At 36.1% G+C, this 15,810-nt stretch overlaps 2 protein-coding genes across 2 annotated transcripts in view; one reads left to right on the forward strand and one right to left on the reverse strand.

Annotated features, from left to right (window-relative positions):
- LOC124211683 (uncharacterized) overlaps positions 1 to 14,969 on the forward strand; it is an 18,352-nt gene extending 3,383 nt beyond the window's left edge. The window contains exons 3-5 of the mRNA XM_046611005.2: positions 7,986 to 8,093; positions 9,799 to 9,936; positions 11,899 to 14,969. Coding sequence (XP_046466961.1) covers positions 7,986 to 8,093; positions 9,799 to 9,936; positions 11,899 to 12,158 — 506 coding nt within the window. The 3' untranslated portion in view covers positions 12,159 to 14,969. The remainder of the gene's footprint in view (positions 1 to 7,985; positions 8,094 to 9,798; positions 9,937 to 11,898) is intronic.
- Nasp (Nuclear autoantigenic sperm protein) overlaps positions 1 to 15,515 on the reverse strand; it is a 21,407-nt gene extending 5,892 nt beyond the window's left edge. The window contains exon 1 of the mRNA XM_046610998.2: positions 15,221 to 15,515. The gene's annotated coding sequence lies outside the window, so the exon portion shown is untranslated. The remainder of the gene's footprint in view (positions 1 to 15,220) is intronic.
- Between the last annotated feature and the right edge of the window lie 295 nt (positions 15,516 to 15,810).

The raw sequence follows: 15,810 nt of genomic DNA on the forward strand, positions 1-15,810 counted from the left end.
AAAGAGGCAAGAGTGAAGAGTGATATACACTCACTTTATACTTAACTTAATACTACCCGAGGGGAGTTATATCTCGTGGGATTCTGATTTCTACCTCTCGGTTTGAACAAACTCACGGAAAGCAAAGTTGAGCTTAAGTTTCGCTGTTTCGCCACGGAGAGATTCTACATTAACTACGTTCCCAACTTATCCGCTATTTCTGTCCAATAGTCACGTCATATCTATATTGTGTAGAGATGTATGCACGAGAGGAAAAATCGGGATACCAATTCTGATCCTCTAATCCTCGACGTGGTATTTCGCCATCTTTATGCATGTTGTTTTGTATACGTATACCGGGTGTCCCTTTTTAATGTAACACCTGATTTATCTCGAAAAATACTGCTCCGATCGAATATCAAGTCGAATAAAACTTTTAAGGCTCGAAGGGTGAGGTTAAAAAAAATTTTTTTTTCGTCCGAGATGGAAAATGGCGGCGTTGAGATGGTTGACACGTTTTTCTCGAAATGGAAACATAACTTTTTGTTTCCACCAAAAATTTTGTTCCAACTTAAAAATTACGTACTTTATCGGTCAAAAATTTATACAAAAGTTGTTAACTGTAATATGATGAATTTTTTGGTGTTTCCATTTACAAAAAAAAAAAAAAACATGTCTGCCATCTTAACGCTGTCATTTTGAATTTTGGACCAAGAACAAAGTTTTATTTTAAAGTTCCTCTTAGAACCCTAAAAGTTTTATGCGACTCGATATTTGATCGGAGATCAGTATTTTTCGAGATAAATCAGATGGTACGTTACAATGGCACACCCGGTATATATTCACACATACAACAACTATATGTACACGAGAATCTCATAAACCGCCTGCCAGTTCAAATCAACGTCGACGCGACGATGCAAGGAGAGACGAAAGTTGTCGGAAATTCAAATGCGGCAGGGGAAAAGCTTGAGAATCACAATATATGTATAAACCTCTTGCCGGTAAACGAAAGAAAGAAGAAAGGAATACAGAGAGAAATATGAATAAATGAAAATATCCAGTGTACATGCGATCGAAACTTCGCCCGAAGAAAATTTTTCTTTTTTCTTTCTTTCGTTTACCGGCAATTTTTCATACGCACCGTGTAACGGAAAATATCGTGAAAAATCACGAATCTCCAGGGTGTTGAACCGCGCGGATGTATGTATGATGAATAAATATGCGGGGTCGGGATAAAACCGGATAGTGAGAAAAACCGTGTATAAAATATACAACCCGTCCGTTGGTCTGCAGACGATTTCACATTTCCCTGATAAATCTGCCTCAAGCGCAGGATTTATTCGTAGGTATAATAAATACGTTTGCAGTTTTCGTTGCCAAAAGAACCGATCAACCCTTTCGTTTTTTTTTTATTAGTCGCTTTGAGGCACGAAGAACACAAGTTTTTCACGATTTTCTCATCTTCTACTTTCCTGGTGTTTGTCATCAACCCTTTGAATCACACATTATTGTGCTGAGTCAACTTTTATAACAAGATATAATAGTATTCTGCAGTTGTTGGGGTCGCTGATCACGGATCTGAAATCAATTTCAAAAATTCAAGATGGCTGATAAAAATTTCAAATTTCATCGAATCCGGTTAAAAAAGAAACTCTATGCAGGGGTTCTCGGGGTCGGTGATTCGATTTGCCATACTAAATTTTCAAAATCTGATTTCAAACTTGTAATCAGCGACCCCAAAAACCCCTGCACATAGCTTTTTCTCCAGATTCGATCGAATTTGAATTTTTCGTCCGCCATATTGGATCCACCATCTTGAATTCCTAAAATTTGATTTCAGAATCATATTCAACGACCACAAAACTTATAATTTATAGAGGAGTAAACTTTCTCGATTTTTTTCACGTTTTTTTTTTTCAATCAATTTGTTTCTGACAATAATAATTTACATTATATAGCGATAATTATTCTCGAGTATTGAAAACCCTATAGGTATACTAAAAAAGTTCTCTCAATATGCAAAAAATGGGTATAAAATAGGTGATGAAATTACTTACCACTATGACTCAAAGTGATAGTATAACAGCAAGATGCCATTTGTTTAATATAAATTGCGTTTAATTTTTGGACTAAGGGATACAGCTTTAGCTACATCAATATTGATATACACAGTAATTACTGCGTAATGAATTTTGCTCGACGAATATACATACAAAATTTACAGCGTACATAATACATATGCCTGTAATAAAAGACACGCAATTAGGGATCGCGATCAAGGGAATCGCAATCGCGTGATAAGTTTGTTTGTTTTCGTGTTTTTCGTCCGAGTGATATCGTAAATAATCGTTTCGTTATTGGCTGTCTATTTTGAGCGATCCAGGTGAGCATGCAGCACGAGGTCGGTAGCTTAGACATGGGGATTGTAATACAAACCTTGACACTGACCGATTTATCGATCCCAACGTCTCGGTTAAGATCTAAATTACTCTGGACTGAAAGGATTGAAGGGTTTGGCCTTAGAAAATTCATGCAGTATTTATACCGTCACGACCTACATGCATCTTATTATTACCTGCACGTCATATCGCGATATTAAGCTTATGTGCATCTTGATATTCGTCCTCCTCAACCAGACGATATATAACCATAGCAATAACAATAATAATCGTAATAACAATTAAAAAAAGGATGAGAGGAATATTAAGGCCAAAAAAAAGTATGCATTGCGACATGCGAATCCATAATCAGAAAATTTGATTGCTCGGAAGTAGAATTTATTGGGTTGAAAGAAGTTTTGACGCAGTGAAATAAAATTTTCTCAATTCAGATCGTGCAAATTATTCAGCAGATTTATACCCGATAAAAAGTTTTCTTTATTTTCTCAATGTAAACAGAATAAATGTGAAATAGAGGTATAATATAATTATTACGTATATACACAACAGATTTACAAACTGAACGAGGAGAAAATAAAAGACCGTTGACAAGTATAAAATTATATGGAAATTCTTACAAATATTCGGACACGATTTCCTTGATACTCTTTTTTTTTTTTTCTTATTCACAACGATAAACGAAGCGTCGACAAAATAAACGAAAATCAAATAAATCGTGTGAGATTGGTAATCTAATCTTGACTCGTAAGCAAAATATGAAAAACCCTGCAGCTGAATCGTCGCGTCTCCATTACGAGTTTAAAGCGATGTGTGTATTTGTGTATGGTAGACAATGTGCTAAAGTCTGATGTTTGCGTTAATGATTTATAACCCTGCTGCTTCGTGATAATGCCTCTTCGTTCGTTCGTTCACTGCGTACAAACTTTTCCCCTGGTTTTCACCCTCAACGGTTAACTTACATTATACGTGTTTTACCCCGATAAAATGTACCGAATATTACTGGAATTTCACTAGCTTTCAAATGCAATGTTAAATATGGCTTGCCTACTGTGTACGTATATAATAATTATACGGCAACAGATTATATACGTACCTATTTATGTATAATGTATGCATACGTTCGTAATTTGTTTGTCAGAATAATGACGTCATCATAGTTTCATCCGTAGACCAAAAATACCGTTTTCTTTTACAATATCGATAAAGTAAATTATTCTTCAAACATTTGACGGTTAGAGAAATGGATTCAATGATAATCTACATCCCCGATAATTTTTTCCTCTACTAAAAATTCGCTCGATGCAATTTTCTTTAACTATATATAAATTTATCGTTTAGTGTTTCATCGTTTTACAATATTAGCATAATTTCATAATTACATGACGCTTGGTATAAATACGATTTTCTAAAACTTTACCACTCAGCGAATAATTTATTTACAACAGAATTTTAATCGTTGAATATGATTAACGGTCGTGAAATGAAAACTAAAACTGTGCAAGGTGTAACAGAAATATATCCTATAACACGAAAACTAAGCGAAAAATCTTCTTGGGTAAAAAAATGAAAAATCGAACGACAAGTATACGTACCAAATAAAAAAAAAAAAAAAAAAGAGAAGGAAAAAAAATGTGTTATCGCGGAGAAAAAGGTGGTCCCACATTTGACAAAGAAAACTCCCACTGATATGTGTGATACACAGACGTGTATGTAATAACACATATATGTATGCATGGGTAATGCACACACCGACAATCGAGTAGCGTATGTATGTATAATATCCGAGGAGGAGGATTAAAGCGGGGAGAGAGCGGGAGCTGAAACGACTTTTATAAAGCCCTAAACCTTATGACTGCTCGGCACGCCAAGCACCGACAATCTCCACCGTGTTGAAACGGATAAGACGGATAGATGGTTGGCATAACCTGCCCATTACATGGAAAATGCTTAGTGGCTATCGGAAAAAGCACAGTTGGATATAAATCGGACATCTTGTTCGCTAATTATCGCGATAAATTTGTTAGCACCGTTTAAATCGTTGGCTCCGCATGCAACATTGTCGAATCACTTTTTGACGACTATATTTATTAAACGGGTATTATAATATATAAATCGTACAATATCCACGTGGAAGCCTGTTGCTACCCCTTCAACCCTTTGAGTCACAGTGATAAGTATTCTTGTCACTCATTTTATATCCATTCAGAGAAATTTTAAACGTATTTTTTTTGCGGTATTTTCCTATTTCTTGTAGTATATTAACAGGTTTTCAATACTTGAGAGTAATTATTCCGATATAATGTAAATTATTCGTGTTAGAAACAAAGTGATTGAAAAAAATTGTGAAAATTGAAGCAATAATTAATTTCGGTGAATGTTACCACTCTATACACATTATATACGTGTTTTAGATGAATTGTAAGTTATTCGGCTCGCTGATTACGAATCAGACATCGAGTTTTAAAAATTCAAGATGGCGGATCCAATATGGCGGATAAAAATTTCAAAGTCGGTCAAATCCGAAGAAAAAAACTCTGTGCGGGAGTTTTTGGGGTTGGTGATTACAAATCTGAAATCAGATTTGTAATATACATGCGATTAAAGCTTATAATTATTCAAAATAAGTATGACCATTAAATGTTTATTGTTTTTCTCTTTTGACATACGGCAAAGGAAAAAAAATCTATCTATCTTTCAACAAACTTTAACATGTTTTATGCGATGAATGAAAAAAGATAAAACGCTTTTATACATGTAAAGACGATCGCTGTAACATAGTTATTATTAATTTTTTCTGTAAGGGTAAATGTTTGTTCAAGTTTGACATGAATTGGTTGATTATTGCGATTGGTGGATTTTCATCATGATTCCTTTTTTATACCTCATTCGCGAATACGTTATTCCCTTTCATCGTTAAAGGTCGTGCAGTATTATTAAAATACCTCCGTATATAGGGTGTACATAGAGTGGTGGATTGAGGCCAAACACACGGTAGTTTTGGTATTGTACCCAAGGGAAAATAAACGGGGTATTGTTATTGTTGTACGTTGCTTTCGGGTTTTTTTTTTTTTTTTTTTTCACTTTACATTCCTTTTCCATCCCCTTTGTTTCCGGACCGAGGAGCGAGGTATTTAATTACATAGCCACGTGAAAATTGGTAACATCTGGATGCAGGATGAGTAAAAAAAAGGGGATAATTGTAGTTGCTGAGAGGGAAAAACGAGGCGGAGTTAATTTTTTTTTCCGCGACTTTATCTTCCGGCTAATTATTATCATTATTATGTATACTTGCTCATCGTTTAAATTTTTATAGATCTTCCACCCTGTTTTTTTTTTTTTTTTCTCCCTTTTTCACCCTCTTCAACTATCTTATTATTCAACAAATCTCGTACAATTAACTGTACAAACAGCTACATAAGTACATTAATTAATAATAATTTCGTATATCGGATCTTTTACTCATTTCCTGGGACTTAATGAACGTTGTCGAGTTAATCAATCACCAAAACACGTCGCGTATATTATTTTTATATGTATATTTATATTGGCCAACCGCGTTTATAAGCGTGAGGAATTATTGTGATAATCGATTTCTCGTTCGTACAAACGAAATGTACAGAAATAGATGCATAAATGTCACCTCTGAACTCGGCGCAAACTTTCCTTTTTTGTTGACAGGTTAGTCGATGAATTAGATACACAATTTCCCGCCATCAGTCATCTTTAATTCCAGCCCTTATTACGTCTTTAGTGTCATTCTATTTATCACGATTATTTAATCTAGATATATATTTTTTTACATTATTATATTCAATACCAAGAACTCGTGGTAAATTGTGAATTTTGTACAAGAATTTTGACGATGTTTCAAGATTATTAATATCTCGTAGTAGTAGAAGTAGTATTGATATTTATTTTTAGCACCGCCCCGTTAACTTAAAAGTTTATACAAATTATAATCAAAAATTATTCAATCCTCTCTTACGATGCGTGTTGTTTTTTTTTTTTTTTTTTTTCAATTTGCAAAAATTTCGTGAATTTTTAGAATCTGTATAGTAAGGGGGAAAAAAAAAAACCAACTACGCACCGTACAGAATTAAAGAGATCTCGATTAAATTCTCGACAATCTTTTTATTAGGAGAAGACAACTTCGTCGAACAATTATAATAAATTATATACAGCATTTTTTTTTTTTTTTTTTCTTTTGCTGTAAACCTGGAATCACACACCGCGACTAAGTAATATCATAATTATAGTATAAAAGGGGGAGCTCGACACGGTCGATTTTTCTGAGAGCTTTTTCGCATATCGCTCTTTATACATCATATAAATATACGTAGATATAAATATAGAGGGAACGAAGTTCAATATCCGCACGCCTATATGGGCCACATCATTTCATTTACGATTCTATCACAATGTATTACATATTATTTATTACACGGATTGAAATATTGGAACTGCAGATTCAATTCTCGGGAGTAAAGCAATCCCGGGGAAAAAAAAAAAAGAAAAAAAATTCAGATTTTGTCTTATACTAACACCATAAATAATTGGAAATCTAAACCGTGATTTATCTGCCTGCGCCGATTCAGCGTTTCTTTTTCTCTTCGATTTCTGCACGCAGAAACACCGCTGCCAAGTTTTCCATCACGCGGTATCAACGCTTAAAAAACTACGAAACTACACGATTATTTTTCGTGAAATCGTAAATTATCACACTTTCAAAATGTCGAAACCTTACCGCGTTGGTCTCTTCTTATTTTTTCTTTCGGGTCTCAAATTTTCACGCTGCGAAGCTCTCGACACGAAATCTTGGCGAAAGTTTCGTCACTCGCAGATCATTATAGGTGGATTTAAAAAAATGGGTCAACAAACAAATTCGAAAATTGTGATAATTGTTTAATTAAACTTTTCGAGATTTATTCCCTTATTTTTATTTTTTTTTTTACTTTTTTCAAATATACTGAGTGCTTACCCTATTTTTCACCACGCCGAGATTCCGACAGCGTTAAAATATATCGAATCGAATAGGAGGATGGATAAAATTTGTTAGAGTAGGAGAGAAATGGTTCCGGTGCGAACATTTGTTGCTGCTGCTCAACGGTGGATCGTTAACAGAGATATTGAATTAGACCCTTGCGTGTGTGTGTATATATATATATATATGTTATACACGCGTGTGTATGTGCGTACATACATTGTACACATGTAATATTACCGCACCGCGATATCGTGTGCGATTGACCTAAAAGCATGAGAATATACGTGACGGGAAATTCATGAATCGTACTTAACACCGTAATCGGCTCATGCGGCTTTAGCAGCAGCGTTTCCTCTCCTTACTCGCTAAGTTTCGGAGGGAGAGAATTTTGTGAATTATAGCAGATTTATTCGACCTGTGACGCAATTTTACACACCCACGTATACATATATATAATTATCTTATTTAGGCGTCTTATTTCGGCGGAAGAGGAAATAAGACGCCTGTTATTATTTTGAATTCTTGATATTAATATTTAGTGGTTTCCGAACACGATTTTCCATTTTTCATTTAATAGATATTAAGATGTAATGATGATCGTGGATTTGAACGATTTGCAGAGGAAGAAATTCGACTTCTTGGACGAGTTGGATTCCCTCAGGAGAAATGCATCAATTATCTGACCCCCGACGAAGCTCACGAAGAGATTCGAGCCACTTGGCAAAATCGTAAGTATAAAATATGTTTCTTCAGTCTCTTTCGTAATAAATAATGCCGATCTCGATAATAAATATTAATAGGTAGAACGATAAAAAAAAAATTCTAAAAAACTCATTCTCTTTCCATTGATTTTTGCACGATAATTTTTTTATCTTTCATATAATTCACATTATTTTACCTTATGGAAATATTCTGTGTATACGCTTACCGGACGATAAATTTTCTAATACGATAAAATATTCCTGCGACAATATTGTAATAAACCTTTTGTTGCATTAACGCGAATTTTTCGCCATAATTTGATCGAATCACATTCCGTCTCTGAACGTTTCAATATCGCTGATCCAATTTATTCTTGTAAGGATATGATATGTATTCGATTAGTCGGATTAAATTTCACGCTAATCCCTTTACTTAATCCCAGTGTGAATAATAGAGAAGCATCGACAGCAGCGAACCGAATAATATATTCGATCATTCAATCATTCATTCAGTCTCGTACGGAAAATCCCCGGCCCAAATATCTACCTACATCTACAACGGGTAGGTGAAAGAAAGAGAGAGAGAGAGAGAGAGAAAGAGAGAGAGAGGTCTCTGGGGGATTTGTTCAGTTTGATTAAATTGAATGTAAATTTTAATTGAAGTTTCCCCCTTTATCTATCCCCAGAAGTATCGGTGACCGCAAAATTTGCATAATGAAATTTAGCATAAAGCGAGGGTGCAGAGAAGCAGCTGCAGAGCGAATTGAATATCGTACGAATGGTAAAATCACGACAATATGTAGAAGACGTGGTCGGAATGCATAATCGCCCGGTAAAAAATTTGCAAAATCGTGCAGAGAGAAAGAGAGAGGGGATAGTATTTGTGTAACGTGCAAAAACTCGGTGCAATTCATACGATATAACATTGAAAGCTTATAATATAAGGGCGCGAACACAGCTGTAAGTTTGATATTACTTATACATTTATACATTACAAATCGTAATTTTAGAATACTGAAAAAAAAATTTATCGTTTCCAAGTATGCAGTGCCAATTTCACGTAGCGGTTAAATCGCATTATCAAAATGTTCAAGGATTGTAATTTTGATTGTACTGCGAAAGAATTTAACCAGACACGTCTGGTCATAAATTATGTGTGTAGATATATATACATATATATATATATATTATCATATCATTATATATATATATAAGTATATATGTTTTTATATATTACGCGCAGAGAAGAAAAGAGAAGAGAAATTAAACCGAAACGGCGTCGCCGAGAATAATACCAGCGATTTTAATTAAATCTTGATGATGATTCGAGTCACGAATTTATTTTCATCCTTTAATCAGCACCGCGTCGCGTCTCAAACTTGGCAGAGCAGCAGCAGCAGCGATTTCTTGTAATGAAAAAACGTTGATTAAATTAAATCTCTGACCCGGAAACAAGAGAGAGAAAAAAAAATGCGACGTAAATATAAAAACGCAAAACAACAATTAACACGACAATTACCAAAAGCACTGAATCGACAAAATTTGTAGATAAGAAGAATTTATGCTACTACGGATTCTGTTTCCTCCAAAATTTCTTCTTTTCAGTCGATGCGAAATGAAAAATTATACGCAATCGCAAATTAAAGATGATGAAAAGTACCGTGATAAATCAAGAAACGTTTTTACTTTTGGATTTCTTATTCTGTCAATACTTTATGCCATTTTCTTACAGGAATGCAAAATTTGAGTATATCCTGCTCGCTGGTTTGCCTGATAATTCTGAGCTGTGCTGCGCCGGTTGGTTTCTTCGGACTTTGCAGACACCAAATATCGGCGGTCCTTGTCGCTGGGGTCATGTATCTTTTGGCAGGTAAGATTTTCTAAGCTTGATCGATCAGTGATCTTTTAAAAACGATACATTTCCCCTCGGAAGAGGACCAGAATAAAAAAGGAAAGATTACTGGAATTACAGGTACGTTTTTTCATCAACTGGGTTGAGATTATACACTAGATTTTTTTTTTTTTTTTGTAATGAGATGTATTTGATTCTACTTGTCGCATTTTATATACCATACGCGAAGAAGAAAAAGAAAAGCAAATGAGAGGCTATTCTAAAACTAATTATGTAGTTTCGGGACGACAAGTGTCGGTAAAAGAGATATAGACAGGCTTTTCTTTTTTTATTCTTCTAAATCTGGGATATGCTACAACGAGAGATACAAGAATCACGAAGTGAAATTGTATAAAAAATAATATATGTGGATAGCTCAACTAGGACCGAGAGGCTATACTAAAACTAATTATGTAATTTCGGGACAATTGTCGGTAAAACAGACATGGTTAGTTTCTATTTTGTTTCAATCCGGGACTCGTGGCCCAGATTGGTAACAGCGAATGAGATATAACAATGTCGTAAGTCGGCGAGTCCTCGATTTTCACTCTACCTGCAGAATTTCACGTAATACGAAAGCGCGAGATAGTCCGGCGGCGAGATTGGGTCGGGTTTGGAGGTCAATTCGGGATATTGACGGTGGGTGAAAACGTCCGACGTTGAACAGAAAGCGAAGTGAAATCGTCGCGGAAGGGATTCGCCGAGAGTAAAAGTTGCCTTTCAACGAAATTGAAAGTGTTCCTGAGCCGACGGCCGGCGATCGGATCCTTCGAAAGCAGCCGCGCTGCTGCGGTTGGTAACGTCACACACTAACGAAAGTCATCGACGGCCATGAACGTTACGCAACAAGGAGAACGGCTGTCGATGCCGTCGTCAAGTTCATTGCCGAAATGAAAAGCGTGCGAATCGCGGTCAAGGACATACACTGGACGCGGTACGTGATTGAAATAAAGGTAAATAAAACCAGAAGAACGGATATGCGGACGAAATTGGAAATCGATTTCGACTACGCGACGGTGATTGAGTGTTTGTCGGATAGCGAGTTTTATTTCATTTGTGAGAAGGACAGAGTGATAATATTTGCCTCTCGTAAAAATCAAACAAAAACCCAATGATTGATTCTGGAAGATGGATGCATGGTTGTCAAAATTTGTTCACGTCATGATTAACGGTTGGTATTTCTTGTAAGAGGAAATAACTATTGGGCCTATTTTTTATTACACAATGTCGTCTTCACGGTGTTTCGGCAGAAATCATTTCGAACTTGTGATTATTGAGACGAAAACGTTTAAATTCAAAATTGTTTGTGTCTGATATGGCGGATGAAAAAATCGACCATAAACTAATCTATTATTATAGAAATCGGTTTACCAAAATTCATCATTTATAGATTAGAATTATGAAATTTAAAATGACGAATCATATGAACGTGATTATATTTTTTGACTCCTACAATTTGTATATGAAAATTATCAGAAAAAATTAGAAGACTGAGAACACAAAATATAATGCGGTTACAGTTCGTGACGATATTACGACAGTGCAATTTTGGTAAAATTCTTAATTCGCAACTTTAGGATTGTCTGAAATTTTGTAGATTTGTTGAAAATTTATTTACAAACAAATTGACCTCTAACGCATCGAAATCGGTCAAACGATGTAATTTTTTTCATTGTAGAAATAATTCGATAATCGGATCTCTTTAAAATCGTCAATAACTGTGCTTTTGTAGCTGAAATTTATGATTTTTTGATATTTTTTTCGATGTCAAGGGAATTTCATTGTTTCAACTGAATTAATTCAAGTTACACTTTGAAACCTTCGTTACATCATATTTCCATCTTCACAGCTCTTTGACTGCGCTTGAACTGTCCCTACGTTTGATGCATCCTTAAACCGTGTTAAAAAATGTTACCCACAAGTCAACAATTACTGTTTCAGCGACATTCGCGCTGTTCACGTTAACGATAATTCACTTCAAGCGGGCCCAGGACCGCGGAGCTCGAGTCCTCGATGGGCCGGAGGATGGAGTGGTCGGAGGGCCGGTGCCGAAGGATGTGCTAAAGGCGCGAAGGTTCACGACTTCCTGGAGTCTCGACTTCGGCTGGGGCGGAGTGACGCTTTGCGCCCTGGCCTCGGTGGCCTGGATACTGCTGAGTAAAATAATGCGTTTCAGTCCGATAGCGGCTCTGATCGCGTAGCAGTGGGAGGCCTTTGAGGTTTGAAACAGATCGAGCAACGGTATAGATGCAGGTGTAGCTGCTGGATGCGCGAGAGGATATTGCAGGAGGATCAGTTGTCCGATAAGAAGACCGAAGGTCGGTCAGTCAATTGAAATGCTGTGATGACGATGATGATCGATTGATGATGATTCTTACCGACCCGCCAACTTGAACATTGTAACAATCTTTCTCTATATTAATGCTGTACGATTGATCGATTAATCGTTTTTCCGATTAATCGAAGTTTCCTCGTAATAACTCTGCAGGTCAATAAGTACATGACTAGCGACTCACATACCATGTTCGATTTTGTATTTCGGTCAGAGACAAGTATAGTTCGAGAATGGTGAATAAGTTGCGAGTCATAAGTATACCGATAGACCTGCAGAATCATTATCAGCTAAATTCGATTAATCGGATAAACGATTAACCGAAATCGTTAATCAATCGATTAATCGGGAAACTCGACTGGTTAATCGAAAAAACGATCAGTCGATTAATCGCACAGCACTACTCTATATAAATACATACACCAGTGACGCAGATTCTTAATTGCCAAACTATACAAATAGTTATATTTTTACGATGTTTTAAAGTTATGATGACACGTATTACACAGATTACATACGCACATTTTACAAATAAACATACAGGCATGCGATATCGACGGGACAACGGGGTGCATGGAATTGAATTTACAGAGGAATGGATTATGTGTGGGATAAAATGACTGGTTTTGATACCTCAAAGGTCGAATATAAACTAACAATAACATTAAATCGCAAGTTCTTTGATATAAGACAATATGCAATCATCGTTCATGCTCAGCTAATGATAACATACATATTCGTGCTTAGTACATGCTATAGCATTTTCTTTTCACCTTTGATTTTTGATTGAAAAAGAACCGATTGAAGGAAACATTCTCGAACTTCGGTGACGGAAATTATCAAACACACACAAGAATTACACGTGTAAATATAAATATACGGTTGAAGGGCGGGGTCACAAAAAGAAGGCAAAAATATGGTAATAAACCTGCGCACGGATTGTCAAAGGTAGCAGAAGTTAGGTCTGTGTGATACATAAAATAAGATGGTATAACAATAATGATAATACAACGGGGGAACAAACTTTCGCAACAATGAAAGAGGGATGAGAGAAGGAGGAGGAAACTTAGTTCTCATTATACTGACGAAACGGGACTTAAACTTTCCTCTCACGTATACATTTAAACTCTTGGTCAATTAAACTTTTCCATTTATTTCCCTGAAATGTGTTTTCGTAACAGGCGATCTCGTGATTAAACTTCGTAATGAATTATATTTCGAGCTTGTACAAATTGTACAATGCCGGATTATTTCGTTAATGTCTGTATTTCTGTAAGCTTATATCAAGTGTACATCACATAAACCGTGTACCAGTTATATGCCGGTGTGTGAGATAAATGAAGAGAACTATTGACCTCTTCCGAAGGTACCCTCAGGTATCGAGGTAAGCAGGGCATGAACAAAGAATGCTGCTCACTTACCGAGCACACTCCCGCTTCTGGCGGTGACAAAAACAGAAAATAGACGGAAGACAAACGTATGAAGGAAAATTCGGCACTAAATTTTGAAGTGAAGGAGAAAAGTTTTATACCTGTAAGGGCGAAGTTTTGTTCCTAACAGTAAGACACAAACGTTCTTTTATAACTTTACTTTTCCTCCTATCGATTGTTGTGTGCAGTATTAACGATTTGCGTATGTATTATTGAGTGTCAGAGGAAATATTCAGATTATGGTACAGATCGAACCACCTCGAATGTTTATATTTATAGAAAGTCAAGAAATTAGGAAACGATATAGGTAGAATCGACGCATAATTTTATATACGCATGCACAGCCATAGATTGTAATCGAAGCATTAATAACGAAATCGCGTAACATAATCATCGCATGTAGTTCAAATATTCGCGCTAAAAAAAAAAGAAACAAAAAGAAAGAAAGAAAAAGAAATCACGAAGGGATCATTGAAATGCTAAGTCAATTCAAAGTATACATATTATACGCAAATCTATGTATTTAGTCATTTTATAAGCTTATAACTATCCGCGTATTTAAAAGATTTTTAAACAATCTTCTAGGTAAAACAAATTAGTGAAGATAAAAATAATGTTCATTAATCCCGTCCTTTTTCGGTTGTTTCTTTAAAGCGAAAATTGAAAGGAGGCTCAAATCCTTACAGTTTACATTGCCAATGGTCGGAAAAAATTATATCCATCGACTGTAATTAAATTGTATAGAATTATGAACCACGTGTTGTTAACGATCAAAAACCGGAAGTGGAAGGCATGAATGAGCATACGTATAAATTGTAGAGGCGGGCCAAGTGTAAGAGCTGAAAAACATAACAGCCAGACGTCGTTCGGCGTTTGTAAAGTAAAATAATAAACGATAACGTATTACCGTAATAGTTTTTCGCTCGGTCTCCGCAAGTACGACAAGAAGAACGTGTAGTGGCAGGCTTGTTCAACATTCCGTTGTATCTCGCCCTCGATTGGCCACGAAGTGAAAAAATATATAGATATACTAGCTTTGCAAATCGAGTAAACAAAAATTCGTCATCATAATTATAATGTCCACACGTCCATGAAATATCGAGTGACCGTTACCAGATAAAGCAAGAAACAATTCGTCCACTAATGTGTAAGATGGGAAAAATTGTATACTAAAAAAAAAAGAAAGAAAAATTATTGAAAATAAATTCAATCTTGTTGTAACGGTTAATTAATCCGTGTCGTGAAAACATGCGTATTTGTCTCTCTGTCTCGTCCGACAGCGAAAGTAGACGTTTTTCAACGGCGGTTACGATCTTTCAGTGGAATGTTTTTTACTCTCGTTAATTAATTGATTAATAGATTAATCGATCTACCATAATACATCATTGTTATTGTAAAACGCCTTTACGCTCCAGCACGAGGGATTGCAGGTAATCGACCCTCGTGCGTTTATCTGCGATAAAATAATAATACGAAATAAAAATCTCTTTCGAACTCTTACCGTAAGGGATATTTTCCGAAAAATATGCGCCCTGCAGTCCCGTGTTCCCTCCAAAAAAAAAGATACGGTTATCCGGCGTCTTTTGCGGCCCTTTTTTCACCGATATACCGATTTGATACGCGGCTTTATATGGCTGCGGACGGGATGCAACGTCGACAGGCTAGTCGGGACGCAAATGCAAAGAAAACGGTCTTGGATCGCGGTAGGATATACGTTAAGAAGTCGGAAAACAACCGTTAGCGAGACTCTTCTGCCGGCAGACGTCTTCTAGAACGGGACAACGACGAGTCGGTCACGACGGACGATTGCGAAATGCATTGAATGCGCATGCGCGACAATTCTCTCGCCATCTTGATTATTTATGCAGCCGTAATTTCGCGCGCACGTCGAATTTTACATTTTGATATTTGAACATGACTTGCGAAAAAACATTTAAATCAGCTTTTTATTTGTTTAAAATTGGAATAAAGATTTCTTTAGAATCAATCTACGTCGCTTTGATGCGCTCTGTCGGGTGGATCAAGCTTATGCAGCCGTAATGCAGGCCGAAGAACCCATTGGTGGCTTCTCCTGTATTCTAAAATGTCATT

Source organism: Neodiprion pinetum, chromosome 2 (genome assembly GCF_021155775.2).
Source record: "Neodiprion pinetum isolate iyNeoPine1 chromosome 2, iyNeoPine1.2, whole genome shotgun sequence".
NCBI lineage: Eukaryota > Metazoa > Arthropoda > Insecta > Hymenoptera > Diprionidae > Neodiprion > Neodiprion pinetum.